General features: G+C 43.5%; 1 protein-coding gene across 3 annotated transcripts in view; it reads left to right on the forward strand.

Annotated features, from left to right (window-relative positions):
• ADGRA1 (adhesion G protein-coupled receptor A1) overlaps window positions 1-21,471 on the forward strand; it is a 692,353-nt gene that overhangs the window by 109,427 nt on the left and 561,455 nt on the right. For all 3 annotated transcript variants that reach the window (XM_075612706.1, XM_075612707.1, XM_075612705.1), the window contains one exon: window positions 7,023-7,094. In XM_075612706.1, the coding sequence (XP_075468821.1) occupies window positions 7,023-7,094 (72 nt within the window). The remainder of the gene's footprint in view (window positions 1-7,022; window positions 7,095-21,471) is intronic.

Consider the following 21,471-nt stretch of genomic DNA (forward strand, 5'->3'; position numbering starts at 1 on the left):
GATACTCCAAGATATTTATTTATTTATCAAATGTTTTACCAGGAAGTAATACATAGAGAGTTGCCGCTCGTTTTCAAGTATGTCCTGGGCACAGAGTTATGATGACAAATAATACATGGTTACAAATACATACAGTTGTTACATAAGTGAACAGGGTATACATTATATACAAGACATTGCATGCACAGTTAAAGATAATGTATATTATAGGCGTATGCAACAGTTACAGACCAGATTAAAATGTGAGACAGCCTTAGATTTGAAAGAACTAAAACTGGTGGTGGATGTGAGAGTCTCTGGTAGGTTGTTCCAGTTTTGGGGTGCAAGATAAGAGAAGGAGGAACGTCCGGATACTTTGTTGAGCCTTGGGACCATGATCAGTTTTTTGGAGTCAGATCTCAGATGATAAGTGCTGCATGTGGTAGGGGTGAGGAGCATGTTCAGGTAGATGGGTAGCTTGCCCATAAAGAATTTGAAGGCAAGACAGGAAAGATGAACTTTGCGCCTAGACTCAAGTGATGACCAATCTAATTCTTTGAGCATTTCACAGTGATGTGTGTTTTATTTGCATTGGCGAACAAACGGCATATTAAATTGTAGAGGGTATCAAGTTTGCTAAGGTGGGTTTGGGGTGCCGAGCCATATACTATGTCCCCATAGTCGATAATTGGCAATGGCATCTGCTGTGCAATACGCTTTCTGACCAGCAGACGTAGGGAGGATTTGTTCCTATAAAGTACACCTAGTTTGGCATAGGTTTTGTATGTCAGGGTATCAATATGCTACCCAAATGTTAAATGGGAGTCAAACCGTATGTCCAAGTATTTAAAACTAGTAACAGGAGTTAGGGTGGCGTTAGTGTTGGTTCTGATCTGGAGCTCAGTCACTGGAAGCTTTCAAAATTTAGCCTTGGTCCCAAATACCATTGTTACAGTCTTGTCAGTGTTTAAAAACAGTTTATTTTGGGAGATCCAATTTTCAAGTCTCAAAAAGTCAGATTGAAGTTTGTGTTCAAGGTCGGAGAGGCTAGGGCTGTGTGCATATAAGATTGTGATCTGCATACATGTGTATTGAGGCTTCCTTACAAGCTGTAGGAAGATCATTGATGAACACCGAGAAGAGTAGGGGCCCCAGAACAGAGCCTTGCAGGACATCGCAGGTGATATCCAAGGGGTTGGAGTTAGTGTTATAGATAGACACATGTTGGGATCTACCTGATAGGTAGTAATGAAACCAGTTTAAAGCATGCTTCCCTATTCCAGAGCACTTGAGTTTATTAAGCAAGATAACATGACTAACAGTGTCAAAAGCTTTTGCAAAATCCAGGAATTTTGCACCAGTGAATTGTCCCAGTTCCATTCCACACTGGATCTCAAATCCAATTTTTTTAGCAGGGTAGTTATCGTGGAGTGTTTGGGGCGAAAGCAAGATTGAAATTGGCTAGGGAAATTTGTCTTGGTATAGTAATCGCTTAATTGGGAGTGAACACATTTTTCCATGACTTTGGATAGTATTGGGAGAAGAGAGATTGGTCTGTAGTTTGAGACTGTTTTTGTCCACACTTTTGAAGATTGGGAAAACTCTGACAGTTTTCCAGGTCTTGGGGATATGGCCTGCAGACAGAATAGAGTTGACTATGGAAGCAATTGGTTTGGCAATGGCTGGGGCACCAAGTCTTAGTAATATTCTCATTATGGAGATTACTTGGTTGTTGATGGCTAGAAGGCTGGAATATATTGTGGATAACCTTCTAGAAGTTGGCTGGGTTTAATGTATTCTGGCGAAGATTGCCAGAGTAATATTGTGTTCTGCATGTCTTGTTTGCCTTGTGCACATGTTCCGCATGCATCTGTAGTTATTAAGATCCTTGGTAGTGCCAATTACTTTGTAACTTTTCCACAAGGCATCCCTGAAATGGTAGAGCTTTATAAGGTGCCCCCCCCCGTACTCTTATTCTGCGTAGTGGAGCATGGGTATCACAGAGTTTTAAGAACTCGGATTCAAAATAGTCGAGCACAGAATCTGGGTTTTTGAATGAAGTCGATTCTGTACCAGGAGCAGTTGGTAAGGTCAGCCAGAAACTGTTGTTGGTTAAAGTTTCTAAATGTTCTAGTGAGAAGAAGATATACCCGGAGGGGATGTCTATGGTGCCACAAGGTGGTAACCCTAGACCCCCTCACTGATTGAGGGTGAAGATTCCTGGAGTTAGACTAGATACATGTATATAAAGGATCCTTTGAGTATACTGTAATATATAAAAAAAAGTATTCTACTCACGACCCCTTGATCTGTGTGTCCAGTGTTGGCGTGCTCCCAGCTTGTGTCAAAGTCGAATACCGGAAATGCTCCCATGGGGGAAGAGTTAGACAGTGCACTTACTCAGAAAAAACCGATGGAGGCTGGATCGCAAAGTAAAAATGTATTTATTTATCTAATACATATAATCAATCCTATGCGGTTTAGAGGTACAGTACCCTTTGACAAAGCGCACGACTGCGCAAAACTCGTTATAGACTCTTCTACTGCTCTTTGTTTTAGCATGTTGCTGATGGTTAAATACATTTTTTACGTTGCGATCCAGCCTCGATCGTTTTTTCTGAGGCAGTGCACCGCTTAACTCTTCCCCCATGGGAGCGTTTCCGGTATTTAACTTCCAGGATTGTTGGTAATGAGCGAAAACAAACTGTCGTGAATCCATGTTCAGTAAGAGATATTAAATGTGTCGCCGTTGCTGTATTGAATATCATACTTCTACACAGAATGACGAGGCGAAGAGATAAGTGCAGGAAAGCTGGGATTTTGCTTTGCCGTACTGTTATCACTCTTGAATGGCTGTCAAAGACTTTTTATACTTCTACATTAAAGCCACAACTCCTTGCCCTGGTGACTTTTTGTTCCTTCCACGCTGTTTTTTCTGATCTTAAATGCTGTTACTGCCTTTTTCCCCTTTGAAACTCTTCCTTACTTGCTGTACAATTTCTGGCTTTCTGTAAGAGACCATTATTTTACAGTTTTATGTACCCTATGTACAAAGATTGTCAATAAATTGTGCACAGATTTCTCGGTTTCGTATTGTGCAGAACTAGCTTTGAACAGTCTTGACGCTTTCCTAACCCCTATAAATGCCGGCCTAAGAGTCAAGATGCATCCACTGTACGCCTAATTAGGGTTGACCTGAATAATGCAAAGAGAACCCTCCCTTATTTTCAGAAGCATTAAGATAATAGCGGCCTGTCATATTATTTAACACACTCCTGCTTTATTCTTTACAAACTCAGTATGCTCAGGCTAACCAATATCTAGTTTTATTCTTTTTCTAATAACAGGAGGTTATCAGCTGCTTTTGCTCTTTCACAGAAGTGGCCAACTCATTGACTGAGCCCCTGATTGAGCCACCTGTGCTGCAGCAGGGATATCCTTAAAACCTGACCTGTTGGTGGCCACTGAGGGCTGGAGTTGGCCACTCCTGCTCTATCACTTGGTTGCTGATGACAGTCAACTACTATCTGTATTCCACAGCTGGGCAAACACATTCTTAACATGTTCTCATTTTCTTAGTTGATATTGCATATTGGATTGATTTGTTATCATTCGATACACAATCCTAATCACTGGTGGATTTCCCTTTAGGCCCGGGCTTTGGGCAGCAAAATTTGGGGCGGCAAAAATGTCCACCCCCATATACTTTTCCGCGCTCTCGGACCTGATGGGAAGTCACTTGCTTGTTGTGGCCGCCTCCTTACCTTCCGCCCTCCTTCTTCTGAATCGCAGCGTCAAAATGACACACAGTGTCTCGTTGTCATGACGTTGCGTTACCATGGCAACGTGATGGTATGCGATGTCGGGTTGGTGACGTCGTATCCGGCGCTAAAATCCATGAAAAAGTCAAATATTAGTGAACAAATATGTGATCTGTGGTAGCAAATAGGTAAAATGTGAACCTGCAGGAGAAGATAGAGGCTTCAGGTGGAGGAGAAGACTTTTGTTGCGCAGGTAATGATCCAATTGGATCAAGCGATGTGGACGGTGAATATATGAAAGAGAAAAGGCAGATATAGTGCAACACGGCGATATAAAACAGTCTGCAGATGAATGCTAATTAGGATAAGCCTCTCCAATGACGGGCACATGCTGGAGAATAGCACACATTATAAAGTGCAGTTCTATAACTAAGAGCAATCGGTTAAAAATAAACGGACTGAAAAAAAACATTTTAAATATAAAATAATTCATTTAATGAAATACTATAAAAAAAAAACAGGAACAAACACCAAAGTGATTCTTTATCGTCATGGAGTGTAAAATTGGGTTACTACTCACTAGACGTTCCTTTGGTACAGGCAGGTACTGTAGATATCAGGAGGGTTTCGGATCTCAACTGATCAACACAGTTATGACTCAAGGTCGCTGACGGGTGTCTTTAGTTAACCCCTGAGCCGAATCTTCGCTGACCGATCACAGGAGAACGGATCGATTGGCAACGTAGCTAATTACTTATTGTGTGGGTTGTATTGATGCACATATTAAAGGGGAAAAAATTTAAAAAAACTAAAAAAACTTGTACTGCTGCCTTAATTCCTAACTTGCTGGTGGCTTTTGAGGACTGAGTTTGGCCACGCCTGTTATATATCTTAAGCAGTCACCACTTCTAGAATATGATAATGCACACTTACAGTTAAGCAAAGTCTCACGGTGCAAATATTATAGCCTACTGGTCAAACAGCAGCCATCTCAGAATTTGCCCATCAACCAGATCTCTGCAGTAGGGATGTAATGTACGTAATCTGCCAGTGGATATTTCTCTGGATCAGGCTGCCTGTTATTTTGGCCTGATTCTTAATTGAGATGGCAAGAATGTAATTTTACCCTTCCAAGGGTTCTATTGAGGTAGCTTCGATAAGTGACTTATCGACAGTTTTGAGCACTTTGAGGGAGTTTGCATGTGCAGCTATTCAGAATGCTCTGATAACATGCCACACTCGCTCAAAAAACGCTTCTTCCCGATCGGTAGCACTTCTGCTCAGAGAAACCAAGTGGTAGCTCCAAAAATGCTCAAGCTCGCATTTTTTGCCAGATCTAGGTATTCAGGTACAGTAGTTCCGAGATTCACATCACGGCTGCAACTCGCAGATTCTGATGAGATTTGGATGCGCGATTTAACTGATGGAAAAGAAAATATTCTTACTACATCAGATTGAAGCCGCATGTCTCCAGAGCTTACAGGCATTAATATCAGCCCTGGTGAGCCCCTTCTTCCATCCTATGTAATAAAAATACATTTATACTGTAGGCAGCTTCATTACCGTAGTGGCTAACTGCTAAGGTAATGAAAGGGTTAAATATCAGTGCTGTTTTTTTGGGGGGCATAGGGGGTGGGTAAAAGTTGGAGTTGCCCCAGGGTGGGTGATTAGGCCTACCGGGAGGGTTGCAGGAAAAGTTAACTCCTTCATTACCTTAGCGGTTACAACCACAAAGGTAATGAAGAGATTAATCCCTCCCACTACCCACCCGGTAGGCCTAAACACTCAATCCTGGGGCAACTACCCCCTTCACCCAACCTTTTTACCCCCAACAAATCAGGTACTCTGGTTTAACCCCTTCATTACCTTAGCGGCTTGCTAATGTAATTAAGTGGTTTTTATTCTATTTTAATAACACGGTATTGAAGCAGGGGGTCTCCGGATCTGATCCACATTAATTTCAGTCCCGGGGACTCACTGCTTCCTGAGTTACAGGCCCCAAGATGTAAAGTAGAGAAGATATGTAAAGCGTCTAAGCTCTAAAGGCACAGTGAGGGTTATAGTTCTTTACACCCGCCATTATACACAGAAATAATGTATTTGACCACGACATACTGTATGTAAGTAAAATTGGGATATTTCACCCACACACGACTGAAGTTTTAAGCACCCTGAGCACCTAAGAGTCAGGTGTTGAAATAGCACAATAAACCTGTTTTCGCAAACTTCATCTGAGGTGGTCATCTTGCAGTCTTATGACCAATGGACTATGTTATAAGTTTTTTAATTCCAGAGGTTGGCATTATTCCAGAGGTTGGCATTCCAATTTTTGTAACTGCTACCTAGAAACATAAAATTCAGGTTTAATTTTCCCGTAGGTTGATTTATTTCAAGTACACGAAGAAAAAAATAATGTTTTAAGGAGTAACACTTCCGAAATCCATTCCCAGTGAGCTTTTAAATAAGAACGTGTGCTTTTTACATTTTTGCATTGTTTCAGCACTGAAATTATCCCTGTTCCCCTACTGCCAATCCTTTAGCTTTCACCCCGTAGCTGTCAAGCTCCAAGAACCAGAACAGATGACACTTTAAAATTCTGTTCTGAATGCCAACTAGTCCCTTTGCCACCAGTTGAGCCTGCAGTGCAATCCGCAACACTTCCTTGCCAGCTTATAAAACAACAAGGATGATTTAACTTTAATAATTAGGACTTCCGATTTAACAGGGGGGGGGCATGAATTTGCTGGTATTATTTTGCTTGGGTTTCCTATCCCAAGTGCCACCTCTACAGCATGTACAGTCTCTATAACCCAGGGGTGGGCAACCTCAGTCCATAAGGGCTCCAGCAGGTCAGCTTTTAAGGATATCTCTGCTTCAGCACAGGTGTCTCAATCAGTCTTTGACAGAGCCACCGGTGCTGAAGCATGTTATATCCTGAAACCCTGACCTGTTGGTGGCCCTTGAGGTCTGGAGTTGCACCCCCTCCCCCCCCCCCTGCTGCAACCAGACCTTAGAGCAACGGTCGACTTAACAGACTCTCACGTTGGCCTCTCTATACTGTAGGTATTACCATTTGTTAATACCATCACAGACCAGCCTGAATTGCATGCGTGGAGAGGGACGCAGAGCGCTCACAGTGGTTCTACTGCATCTTTATTGTCTTTGCTTCCATTCATATTTAAAGCCAAACAAGGTTGTAGTTAAATCATGCTTGGGATGTTGTGCCTTTACAATAGCACATGCACTGATAATTAATTGCTGTGTCTACAATTATATCTCCAGAGATTTGAAGAATAACTTGATTAGCACCATTGAGCCGGGGGCCTTTCGTGGACTTTCTGAACTGAGGCGTCTGTAAGTATTAATTCCGTTTGAATTACTTTGTAAATTGTGTTCATATTGACATTTTTATCCACAGGGAACCACAACATATCACCAGTATAAACACGCCTCCTGGCACACGATTTAAAACTCTTGTGATGCTCTTTAGACGTAAGTACACACACTGCAATTGTGCCAACTCTCATAAAGTACCAGTGCCGAAGGAGCAAATCCTGAAATAAGACAATTCTGTCCCTACCGAGTCAACATCTTCCTACTTGAAAGGCCCATTTTACCACAATTTCCACTCTCTGTGATGTCACTAACATTTTATGGCATTTTAGTGTGTTGCGTTTAGCTAAAATAGTAGTACGGCACTGTAAGGTTATGGAAAATTCTTCCCCCAAGGACTCACGCAGCTATAAAAAAAAAAAAAGAGTAAATGGATTAAAATTTAGATGATAATGTAATGTCAGAGAATAATATGCAAAAAGCTATAGCTCTAGTAGGTGCTTTAGTCCTCGAAGTGTAGGTTCGTTGAAGGTCATGATGCTTTTTAGTGGATAAACGTGAGAGTTCTTCACAGATGATATTTTAGATTTCCTCTTCAAGTGTACTGTCACAGTAGAAGGAAAGGAAAAGCATGTTTGAGGTTAAATGTGACCCCCAGACAAGCATTGGGGCTTTTTGTTTGGTAGTTGAAACTCGGAAAGTGGCAATCCCCGCGGCTCGAGATTTTAAATAAATGCATTACCTGAATCGTGTAGCTGTTATGTGGATCGCCTTGTTACCGCAGGCAGGCACCCGCCAGAAATATGTGCTCTCGATCAGGGGCGGATTGCAGGAACCGGGCAATTCCTTTAATAGCGGCCCTCTTTCGTCATCATGTGATGTCATGTTGTCATGGCAACGCATCATCATGTGACTTGCGGCGCCATTTGATGTTGTGTTGCCATAACAACATGACGCTGCAGGAGAAGATGCCGCTCTGGAGCAGGAAAGAGACACCCCCTCTCACTCAGTCCAACACTCACTCCAACACAACCACACTTACACACCCGACCAACAGTCTTACCTTGGGGTGAGGAGCGGTTGTGCGCTGGTTCGGGGACTCTGCAGCTCCCTCTGGTCAGGGCGGAAGTTGGATTCCAGCCCCAACAGGAGGAGGGAGAGTATTACAGATGGTGACCCCCGGGCTGCTGCATAGGGAGCTGGGGAGACGCCGGCCACCGATGCTGGGGAGCCACAGCACCAGTCCACCGGCCCCCAGGGCAAGCCCGATTGTCTGATAGGGCGAACTGCCCCTGCTCCCGTGGCACAAAATGTCAGCAGAATCAGGGAATTTTCCAGCATCCAATAGAAAGCTAATAAACACACAGAATCCCAGCAAGCTCAAGAAACCCCAAAACATACCACATAATATATGTATAGATGTGTCAAAACGAGTGCTACTGGGCGTGGCCAAAATGTATACTGTACAACAAAAGACAGAAAAAACTAAAGCTACATCCAATATGACAAAAATACACCGTCAAATACCTATATATTCTCTTGAAAAAGGGTAATTTAGTAAAACCCTTTAACCAAAGCATTATAAGCCTGCAAGTCACATCACGGCATGACCATTAGCAGGTCCTAACACTACCTGATTAAAATTCTAATTTACCTCTAATTGAAGGGAGAATGATCACATTGGATCTGTCTAAACCCATCAGCATGAAAAAGACCTGCTAACTTGGAAAGTGGGGCTTAAACCCTGGGGGGGAGGGGCCACTAACCTCCAAACAGCTGAGACCAGCTAGAAAAAGTTAATAAACACACAGAATCCCAGCAAGCTCAAGAAACCCCAAAACATACCACATAATAAATATATATATATATATATATATATATATATATATATGTATGTATATATATATATATATATATATATATATATATAATATATATAAACAAAAAACAAACAGAAGCGCGAGCTCCATAGCCTGTAACTGTTTAAACAAATGAGTACATTTATTAAAAACTGCAGCCCAAAGGAAATGCACTTACAGGATTAAAAAAAGCAACCATACATGGGAGAGAAATCTCTGTGTGAAGACATCAACAGGGGTGGGGGAGTCCAAGATAGGTAGGGTGCACCTAATCAGCTCACCGCAGCAACCAACTCCTGTCACAAGCTGGCACCAGTTCGCTATAGCTCTCAGTGCCTCCGCGTCCTCTGCTCCTGCATAGATCAGTTACCAGCACTGAAATTTGGCTGACTGGAACACTAGGACGCCCAGGACTCCACGTGCACGCACCAACACGTGATGACATCACCAGCCCTACGCGTTTCGTCACGTTTGTGCGACTTCGTCAGGGGTTGTCTAATTGGTCAGTAGCAGCCAATGAAATAGGCTGAACGATGTAGAGCTATTCTCACTCCTTGGTTACTCATTCACCACAAATCGGTTGTTTACAAGGTTAAATAAACATTAATAAACAATAATACTTGACAATAAATCATAATAAATTGGATTGTTCACACCAAACACTAAGAATATCCCAACCAATTAATTAAATTAATTTAAACACTCCCGATGCATAAAATGCTAAAAGAGTATCCTACTGAAACCAATCCTACATTCATCAAATATGAAAAATTGATCAATTGAAATGGAACCTAAATCTATAAATGATTTTAACTAATAATTCCTATAACATCAAATCAAAATATATATAACTCCCTGTGTGTAGTGGGAACAATACAACACCAACAAACACTATACATTAGTCATTTGACTTAATTATGCAAATATATAAAAAAAAGGAAACATATGAATACATAAGCAATCCTATACAAGGAAATAATAATTATATTTAATAATAATTTTTTTTTTAATAATTTTGAGTGCAATTGAATATATAAAATTCTATAACAAAAATCAATATACTGTAGATGGAACTGGAATTGATTCTAATCTTGAGTATAAGCACCTATTTGAAAATTAGAATTAATTATTCCAAAGGAAACTCTCCAAAGACAACAGAACCCTTCCTATTTGGTAGCTCTGAATATCTAAGACAAGGGGAGAGATCAAAAATAGTGACCTGAGCAGTTAGGCAAAGAACAGCAGAAGAAGAACAGACTAAACCAGTGTGCTTGTGTCCAAGCACTCATTCAAACCTTGGGGTGAGAGTGTATCGAGAGAATAAATCCAGAAGGATTCTCTCATACATAATGACTTAAACCTATCCCCACCTAGTTTGGTTTTGGGGATACTCTCAATACCCATGATTCTAAGCCCCCTAGAATCTTTAGAATGTACTTGAGCAAAATGACGAGGACTTAGGCCTGGTCCCCGCTGGATACTGCAGTGCCCGCTGTGGCGGACGCTGCAGGGACGAGAGCCCTTCCCTCAATGGCGCCGGGCCCGCTGCAAGGGGGGGCCGCAGCGCTGTGGCAAGAGTTGCTCCTGCTCTCAATAGAATTGAGAGCAGGACTCGCGATGGAGCGCTAAGCCACGCCCCCCCCGGCGGTTCAGCCAATGAGGGCGAACCTGCCGGATGACGTCATAGCTGCGCCCCCGTCATGCCCCCACCGGTCTCTCTTCCTGCAGCTCACTGCAGACCGGGGAATCGGCTGCACGCACCGCTAGTCTCGCGGGAGCACGTGCAGCGGAGGTACTGGGGCCTCAGCCTTATCCTTTATCACTATCACATTATGGTTTGTTGTAATATTTAGTTAAGATCAATGTTTGCTATTTTTAATAAGTAATTATATTAGTTATAATATATCATTTTTATATTATCACTTATTTCCACCTGAGCGCTACATATCTCTGTGTTGTCTTTTTTGATAATTTAACGGTGTTTCCCCCCACGCACTGGGAGATTTTGCCATTACACAGTGTGTGGTGCATACCTGCTGGCTCACAGTAGACCTGAGTCTCCGCCAATGTTGTTGGGGAGAAGAGGACAGGCTTCTGAGATACATCATGGGTTATTATCTCTGATGGTACAGCGCCTCCATATGCTGCAGGCTCCAGATATATGAAGGCAATGTCCTGCCGAAGAATAACTCCACTCCCCTCAGAAAGATTGCACTCTATGTCGGAGTATATTAAACTGGAACTTCTTTATTCTCTGTTTCAGCACAGTTAAATGGCCGCCTGCCCAGCACAGCTCACACACAGGTCTGCAACCTTTGGATGGTCCCTAGACCTACACTCCAGGTCAAGGGCCCCTGAAACAGTCCTTACTCTTCCCTAGTCCTCTAGCAGGACCAGGGGTACGGTATCACTCACTCTCCCCCTGTAACGCTTGCGCTGCCCACGAGCAAGACAGGACCCCGGTACTGAGGTGGGGAAGTATAGAACCACGCACCCACAGCAGCGGAAGCGTGCCTGGCAGGCGGATTGTCAACGTAGAAGAAAAAGTGCACACAATGCGCACCAGGGATTAAAACAGTGTCATTTATTAATAAAAATATTACTGAGGGGATCCAACCCCACCTCAGTTACAATGGTTATACAGCTAGGTTCAGTTTCAATAAACGTGAACCCTAGGATACATACAGTATATTAAATCTAAATCCATGAGTAGCATAACACACAATAAAAAACAATAAGACAGAAATAAACAAATTAAAACAGAACAGTTAATCCTGAGTAGTGTATAGTGAAACACCAATTGAAGACTGTCTAGAGCTGGCAGGGGGAGACGGAAACTCACACTGAAGCCAAGTGCGGGTCCACGGTGACCGTATGAAAATCCGGATCACGGCACCGCAGAGATGGAGTCACCGCATGGGCTTCTTGCAGGCGCCGTCTTAGCCCGTCAGCAAACACGCGACTTAATAGATTCCTCGCTTCTGACGTAATTGATGTTCTTTCTTCCCCTTTGCAGGAATTTAAATTATTTTCTTTAGCTGCTTGCAGTGAGAAATTAGCTGCAGAGCAGTGTCGGAGATGTCACAGTCACGCAAGTCCAGTTTCTGCACAGATGGGTGTAGAACCTGGCTGATGTTTGCGTCAGTGATGTGTCCATGTGTGCTCAGGATCTTTATCAGTTTGTCTTTTATATTTGGTGGTAGTGGTTCTATCTCGGACTCATACCTGGAAATATTTTTTGTCATGCGAAGCAGGCACCTCCCTTGTTAACGTAGGACTGGGTAGGAGAGAGTGGGTTAGTCCTGATACTTTCCAAGGTCTTGGAGTGGAGAGGTAAGAATCGTCAAAGTCCGTATAGCCTTGGTCTGGGTTGGAGAGGTCAGAATCGTCAAAGTCCGTATAGCCTTGGTCTGGGTTGGAGAGGTCAGAATCGTCAAAGTCCGTATAGCCGTGGTCTGGGTTGGAGAGGTCAGAAACGTGGAAGTCTGTATAGCCGTGGTCTGTGTTGGGAAGGTCCGCAAAGTCCAGGGTAAGCCGGGGTCAAAATCCAGAGGGGTTCAGAAGTAAAGCCGGGTCGGTACACGTAGAATCAAACTGCAGGAAGGAACACAAGAATAGGAGCAAGGCACAAGAGACACAGGAGCTCAAGGCTACAACAAGTTATGCTCAGCAAAGCAGGAATGGAACTGCAGGGTATTTATAGCACAAAGGAACCAGTAGCAAGGGAGGCGGAGAGGAGGCGCGGCCTCTGCGGAGGCAAGGATTGGCTGCAGGAGACAAGTGGGCTAGATGAGTACTTTCCACGCAGCTGGGGAGCGGTGCACGGCGTCACGTGTGCGTGCCGCATGCGAGAGAAGTGCAGCGCGTTCAATGGGGCGGAGCTAAGCTCCATGGCACTCTAGAAGAGCTGCGCGTGAGCGCGGACTCTGTAAGCAGAGCGGGGGTTGGCGCGACGCGCTGGTGCCAGAGTGGAGGTCTGTGTGATGACAGGTAAGGAGGGAACACGTCGCAAAGGACGTGTTCCCCGATTCCTTACACCCCCAAGGGGAAGAGGAACAGAAGGTGCCAATGCACAGACACCTCTGTGTGTACGAGCCTCTCTCAAGTGGGCAGAGGCACTGAAACAATTTAGTGGTGCAGCCCCTTAAGTACAAGGGAAGAGGGTACCAAGTCTGAGCCCAGGATTGGGCAAAACACAGGTCTAGTCCCACCTCCTCCTCTGTCACTCAAGGAAGCTGCTTCTGTGGGGAAAACCCAGGATTGGTCCTGTCACTGCCTGCACTGTTACCAGGGCGTACATAACAGGAGGGCAGACTGGTAGTCAACCCAGGCATGGCTACATATGGGTCAGGAGTGCTACTGGGCGTGGCCAAATGTACAACAAAGACAGAAAAGCCACTGCTACATCCAATATGACAAAAATACACAGTGAAATATCTATTTATTCTCTTGAAAAAGAGAAAGCTGCAAAGTCATGGGGAGATGATGTACCGGCTTTCGTTTTATCTAGCATATATATATATATATCTCATTTGCATGTCATTTCCCAGAATCCCTTGCTGCAGTGGAAGTGCTGTGTGCTTAGTGATAATGGGGAAAGGCGGGGTTGCAGACCTGCCTAAGACATGCAGATGAGCATACAGTTGTATTTACATTTGTATATATATATATATATATATATATATATATAAAATCAAAAAATAAATAGATGATACCGTTCTGTGGCTAACGAAATGCTTTTATTTGTGCGAGCTTTCGAGATACACTGATCTCTTCTTCCGGCGATGTTACAATGAATGAAGCAAGGATAACTTAAAAACAGTGTCTCTTGGAATGTTATCTGTGCTTCTCCTTCCCCCGGTGTGGATGTGTTTTATGGCTAGAGGTGTCAAAGGGTAACTGAAAGCAAGTGAAGAAAGAGTGTGTATGTGTATCAGTGTGAATAAAAAAGAATGGAGAGCCCACAGTATAAACAGTGCTCTACACAAGGTGTGTGTGGAGTGAGAGGGATATAAATGGTGTGGGTGGGTGTGGAAATGTGAGAGTTTGTAGCACAACTAAAAGTGTGTGTGGATACTACGTGGTCTCTATTGGTGTATAGGGATGGAAAAACAAGGAGTATAAGTATGTGTGAGAGACAGCTGTGTGTGCACAGACATATAGCACAGTATGTACAGACATGGCCTTTAGCGCTCATGGGAAGAGAGTTCGCTAGTGTCAGTAATGACTCATAAAATTTCGATCTCTGTTTAGGCCACTGCTAAGTGTCCCGAACAGTTGCATAAATTTGTATTCATGCAACCGTCTCTCTTTCGGGGTTTTAAGATTACCTTTGAGTATGGCAACCCTCAGATCGTTCATCTTATGGCCAGAGTCAGAGAAATGTTCGCCAACAGGACTGTCTCTTGTTCCGCGTGTGATGCTGTGGCGATGCAGGTTCATTCTCTTGTTTAGCCCCTGTCCTGTCTCACCTATGTAGTAGCAGCCCCCTGGGCATTTCATGCACATGATGAGGTACACGACATTGCTGGAGGAACAGGTGAACCCTCCTCTGATTTTGTATTCCCGATTCTTGTGTGGTATTTGTATTGTGTCCGCTGTGTAGAGCATTGCGCAGGTTTTGCATCTTGGGTCCTGGCATGGTTTTGTCCCGCATTCAGTTGTACTGCTGAATACTTTACTCCTCACCATAATATTCTTGAGATTATGGGGTTATCTGTATGATAATAAGGGTGCTTCAGGGAAGACCTGTTGCAGTCTTGTATCTTCCTGGAGGATGGGTTGTAGTTTCCTGGCGATCTTGCGTAGGTCTCCTAGGTGTGGGTTATATGTGACCACCAAAGGAACCCTGTCGCTTGTCTCCTTCTGTTTGTATTCAAGGAGATCACTTCTTGGTATTCTGGTGGCTTTGTGAATTTGCTGGTCTACAATTCTGTGGTTATATCCACGGTTTATAAAGTCTGATCTCAAGGCTTTAATCCGCTGGTCTCTGTCTGCTGTGTCGGAGCATATCCGGTTGTATCGTATGGCTTGACTGTAGATGGTTGCATGTTTGGTGTGTGTCGGGTGGAAGCTGTTGTCCCTCAAATAGCTGGCTCTGTCTGTAGGTTTGCGGTATACAGAAGTCTGTAGTTGGTTGTTCTTTATAGTAATGGTGGTGTCTAGAAAATGTACTTCATCCGGGGAATGGGTGAGTTTGAGGTTGATGGTCGGGTGGAAAGTATTGAAGTTGTCATAGAACTGTAGGAGGTCCTGTTCGCCAGAGGTCCAAATCAGGAGGATGTCATCGATGTAGCGAAGGTATGTAAGGGGTTTCAAGTGACAGGTGGACAGAAAGTCACTTTCCAGTTTTGCGCAGAACAGATTGGCATACTGTGGCGCCATCCGAGTACCCATAGCGGTCCCGGTTGTCTGGAGGTATGTGTCATTTCCAAATGTGAAGTAGTTATGGGTCAGAATAAATTCAATGCATTTAGTCACTGTCTCTGTGAGTGGCTCCTGCGATCCCAGAAAGTATCTGCAGGCTGAAATCCCATCCTCGTGGGGGATGTTTGTATAAAGTGACTCTACATCCATAGTTGCTAGTAGTGTTCCTGTAGGGAGGGGGCCAATGGCATTCAGTTTGTTTAGCAGGTCGGTGGTATCCTGGATATAGCTGGGTGTGTTCCTGACAAGTGGTTTTAGAATGCCCTCCACCCAGCCAGAAATATTCTCGGTAAGTGTGCCAGATCCAGAGATAATAGGGCGCCCAGGGTTACCCTCTTTGTGAATTTTAGGGAGCATGTAGAATGTGCCAGGTTTTGGGTTAGCTGGTATCAGGTCCAGAATTTGTTCTCTTGTGTGGATCGGGAGTGTTTTAATGATCCTGTTGAGTTCTCGCATGTATTTTTTAGTTGGATCCTCCTGCAGTTGGGTGTAATACTTTGAATCAGAGAGTTGCCTGTGTGCTTCCCACAGGTAGTCTGTGGTGTTCATTATGACCACTGCTCCTCCCTTGTCCGCAGGTTTGATTGTTATGTTGTGGTTGGCCTTTAGCGATTCTATGGCTCTCCTCTCCATCAGTGTCAGATTATATGTTTGTTTCCTTACTTTGTCCAGGATGGTGGTTTTGGCGCTGTGTCTGAAGCTTTCAATGTACCGGTCCAATGGGTACTGATACCTCTACATGTATATATATATATATATATACATATTGCTGCTTTATGTACTTTTATTAGATTTTTCTTGAATAGCACTAACAGTGTACACAGCAGCATATATACTCTTTTTACGGGCCTGAGTCCCTTCCCTAAAGAGCTTACAATCTATGATTTTTGTGCCTGGGTTATAGGCAGTGGTGAGATTAATTTTTTTTTAACAACCGGTTCTTACCTTGTCGGTGGGCAGCATCTCCCGGCATCTATTTCCCTTCTCAAAATGGCCGCGCGGCATCACGTAACGTCATGTACAGTAGCGTCCCGTTGCCATAGCAACGGACACCATGTGATGTGGTTATGTCGCGTGGTGTACCCGTTGGCATGGCAACTGGGCGTCAAACGGCCAAAATGGAGTTAATTTTGGAGATTAATCTTTAATCATGGATGCATTCTGAATATCTGGACTAATATTCTGATCTCTTCTAACAGGTATGACTGGTCTGATTTCTATCTAACAACTGAAGGAACTTTAATCAAATTAACATCTACCTGGTATGAGCTGAATAGGCAGACCCCTCCCTTAATTGTTAGTAAATTGAATGTGTTTAACTATATAAGGCAGGCTCTTTTGGCTGTGAGCCATATGGCTGTGCAACATTTTAAAGTGTAACATTGAAAGCGTCTGGAGTTAATTTTGGAGTTGAAATTGGAGGAAGATCTGGACTCTGCACAACAACAACTCTGCAGCTGTGAGAACTTGATTTTCTAAATACTATTATTCTTTGTACTCTTCCTATCCTCCAATACCTGGACTGTCTCCTCCTGCCTCTCACCATGCCCTCCCTATTGCTTTTTTTGCTTACTGTTTCCTCACTACTTTGTGAATGTCTCTGTTCTCTCCAATTTCCCCACTCCCCACTGCACCATTATGTATACACCTCTCTCCCAACAACTTATTTACCCCTCAATAAAAAGCACCAACACAAATCCTCTATTCACACCCTCTATTTACTCCTTCCTGCTGCTGGGGATCTACCCTAAGCCTGAACCAAGACACACACCTGATATCACCCATGCCTCCCTGCCACCTCTTCCCCTGTAAATGGTGTTAGCCTTCTGATTTAATACTGACTAACCTTAAAACTCACCCCACAAGTTAAGCATCCCAACAGCCTGCACTCATGGTTACTGTCCCACACTCAGCCACTCCTACCACTGATTGTTGCCAAGCACTGCCATACACAGCACTTATTCCCTCACCTGCTGTCTCTGTAAGTCTCCCACCATACCTCTTAGGCCCGGGCCATAGAAGGGTGGGGAGATCGGAGGTGCGCTAACGCTGAGGCTCGCCTGCTTCAGTCAGCGCGATTGCACGGACTTGCAGGCGAGCCAGCGTGCGCGAAGGGAGCCGGGGGGAGGTGGTTGGAGGCGGGGCAGTGACGTCGCTGGGCCAATCGCCCCCACGACGCACTGATGTCAATGTCACGGCGCCGTGACGTTGACGCTGCTTAAGGCTGATTGGATGTTTTCAGCCGACAGCGCGCTGAAAAACAGCTTGGCGCTCGGCTGAAAACTCCAAAGCCTGAGCACGCCTGCGGACGCTCGCATGAGCCCCCTCTCAAGGCATCATTGAGGATGCAGGGGCTCAGCGCAGAGCGTCCGCACGCCTCAGCGCTGCTTGTCCTTCTATGGACGCAGCCTTAGATTGTAAGCTCTTCGGGGCAGGGATTTCCTTTCCTATTGTCTGATTTTGCTGCACTTACTGTATCATTTTAATTCCCTGTACTGTATTCTTTGTGAAGCGCTGAGTACACTTTTGGCGCTATATAAAGACATACAATACAATATTGAGAGGATTTGCAGGGAGATGCTGTCAGATGTTGCCCAGTGCTGGACAGGTGAATGAAGGTAAGAGAATTAAGCACCGGTTCGGCGAACTTGTGAAATTTTAGTAACAGATTCGCACGAACCAGCAGAATCCCACCACTGGGCACAGGGAAATACAGTGACCTGCTCAGGGTCACAAGGAGCTGACACGGCCATTTGAACCAGGCTCCCCTGCTTCATACTCAGTACCACTGTTTTCAGATTCAGAGCCTTTACGCACCGAGCCACTCATTCAGCTTTCATTGAAATCGTACAAGCAGGATACATGTATTTTTCTGTTTGTTTTGGGGTTGGTGTAAGAGCAAATAAGCTATTTTAATCATATTTATTTGTTACACAGGAAAACCTAAAAAAAAAACAACAAAAAAACCCCCAATATTGCATAAATTATACCAATCACTCACGAGCTTAGCGTATCAGTAATCAAATGACATCAGACCAATAAAAATGCACTTGATTCAGTTTCCTTTAAAAAAAAAATGGGCTTATTTGAGTACTGAGGTTGAAAAGATATTTTCACTTTGATTTGAAACTCCAGGAGTGTGTGATAATGTTCACGAGAAAAATTCCAATAAAACTCTCTTTCCCCACAGACTCTGAGCCTCGAGGCAGCACTCCTAATGTTATTGTTTTGTTATCAGTTAGTTTTGAGTTTTGGTGAAGAAAGAGAGGGAGGGGTAAAAGCCTTCAGTATGTGGTGATGCTGCTCTCCTGTGCTGGGGAAGATTTTAGTCCCATTTATTGTAGTTGATCTCTTCTACAGCACTGAGAGTCTGACCACGGCATGTCATATCGAGTCCAAAGAGAGAGAAAGTTCTGCGGCACATGAGCGAGAGCACAATGATAGTCTGGTACTCCAGAGACCGAGACAGAGAGAATAATACCCTAGTACTAAATACTGTATGTGCAGTAGCTAAAATGTGTTCTTTTTAAAAATATATCTATGGTTCCCCTGTTAATTGAGAAGGATCAAGCCTATTCGTGTTGCACATTATTATGTTGTTGATAGGGATAGTACTCTTTAAGTTAGGATCCCCCCAAAAAGGAGTGGCGTCCTGAATAGTTAAGGGAAGGGAATATGGCGCACCATAGAGGGCCTCAGAAAAGAGGGCTCCCGGGTGTCGGCGGATCTGCCAATTGGCACTAATATTCCTCATGTTTGTGGGGAAACGACAGTTCCCAAACAAGGAGAAGGTATTAGGTCAAGTAAGGAAGGCCCACTAGGATTCCCTTAGGGACCCAGAGTAATCGGATTATGATGGCTTCAAAGCAACAAGGGGGGAGGTGGGTCCCACATTTACTCAGAGCAACTAAGTCAAAGAACCTCCATTTGAGTGTTAAGATTGAGCAGTGGTGGAAGAAACGTATTTATGTACGTCTGTTATAAAATAAAGTACAACGTTATTAATGTGTGTTTCACTGGCCCCTGTCCATGGGGACACGAATAAATGCCAGTTGTACTACAAAAGTTCCTGGCGCCCATTATTCTACAATCTTGCTACCTCATTGCCCAGCCTCCTTAATAGCCCATTTGAGGGCTCTAGCACCGCACATGCAGCTCTTGAGATTTATCATATGTTGGCTACCACTGCTATAGAGGTTTCTTACGTACGGTATGTCCATGCAGATGACAATATGGGAATACTGAATGGAAGGACTATCTGCAAACAGTTATGTTGTTCTCAATAAGGTAACACAATATCTTTAGCTCTGCGTGGCATTTGGTTCTGACACTTTTTTATTGCCAGGTAACTGTAGGTAGAAACACGCTTCATGGTTTATTGGAAAAGTTTGTTGAGTTTTACTTATTACATTTTAGAAGGTAGAATTTGGCCATGTCTTCTTATTTATTTATTTACAATAAATGGCTGTATTTAGAATGATTAGGAGGAAAACACAATATGAACAGATAAGTTATGGGTAATGTCACTTAAAGCTGCAGTTCAGTCGTTTTTTTTTTTTTTTAAATTATTTTTTTTACTTTAATAGTTTCATGTGTGCAATCTCTAATTACCTATACCTGCATAGCTAATTACCTATTACCTGTATAGCTGCAGGTCAATTCGTTCTCCACGTATTGATTGGGGAAATTTGGTGACATCATTAGTGAAGGGATCTGTTTTTCTTCTGCTTCTTTCTCTCAGTGGAAGCTCATGAATATTCATGAGCACTCCTGCACTGACATGTGCTAGGGGGAGGGCAGGGCTGACAAAGGGGGTGTGCCAGGGCTTGTGACAGGACATGAAGGGGCAGTGCCTTAGCAAATGCTTGTTAAAATAGAATACAAGAAAATTGGTCTTTCAAAGTTGTTTTTTTAAAAACAGAAAATGCTTAAAGTATTTTTTCTTACTACAGAACTGATTTATTAAAAAAAACAAAACACATGCAGGATATTGACTGAACTGCAGCTTTAATGATTCTGGGGTTTCAGATACAGCACATGGCAGAGGCATTGTCATCAGTAAATGGTTTAGCCAAATGGATCACCTATTTAAAACATATAAAGCCACAAGGGATAAGTTCTCAGCTTAGTAACCAGTGCACACCTTCATAGGAAATAGTTATAACATGCCATATATCTATTTTCCAAAGGAATATATAGCATGAATCTACTCGGCAATACAACTGACACCAATAGCATGTGAACTGAATCATATTGTGGAACAAACATTCATTCTATGGGAAATTGCACAAGCCACATACACAAACAATACATCAATATATATATAATTTTTGTTGCTGTAAATCTATCATTCCATCAAGAGAGCCATCTGAGAATCAACAATTGTGACTAATTTCGAGATTATTGCCGTTGTAAATTTGAAACTTACATGTGTTCGAGCTGTTTATATGTTTTCAACTCATTAACCAGTACAATGAACAGTCATTCATGTATAATTGTTTGGAGAACAAATTTGCTCTTGCTTTTAAAATATCAAAAGAAGTATATGTGGATGATAGGGAAGTAACGGCATTGCCTTTAACCACTCCATTGTTAGCTGTCTCCTTCTCCCTCTTCTCCTTCCCATTCTCCATACTATTGGCATTCGTAACAAAGCTCTATCCTGGATCTCCTCTTACCTCTCCCATCGTACTTTCAGTGTCTCTTCTGCTAACACCTCCTCCTCTATTGATCTTTCTGTGGGGGTACCCCAGGGCTCTGTCCTGGGACCTATTCTCTTTTCTCTGTACACAGTCTCTCTAGGGGACCTAATAACATCTTTTGGGTTTAATTATCACCTCTATGTTGACGACACACAAATATACTTTTCAACACCCGACCTTACACCTGCTGTTGAAACCAAAGTTTCTGAATGTCTCTCTGGTATATCATCCTGGATTGCCCTCCGCCGCCTTAAACTCAACATGGCTAAAACAGAGCTCCTCATACTTCCTCACAAACCTGGCCCTACTACCACCTTCAACATTGCTGTTGGAAGTACGATCATTCACCCAGTAGCCCAAGCACGCTGCCTAGGGGTCACACTCGACGCATCTCTCACATTCTCCTCTTAC

This window comes from Ascaphus truei, chromosome 8 (assembly GCF_040206685.1).
Source record: "Ascaphus truei isolate aAscTru1 chromosome 8, aAscTru1.hap1, whole genome shotgun sequence".
Taxonomy (NCBI): Eukaryota; Metazoa; Chordata; class Amphibia; order Anura; family Ascaphidae; genus Ascaphus; species Ascaphus truei.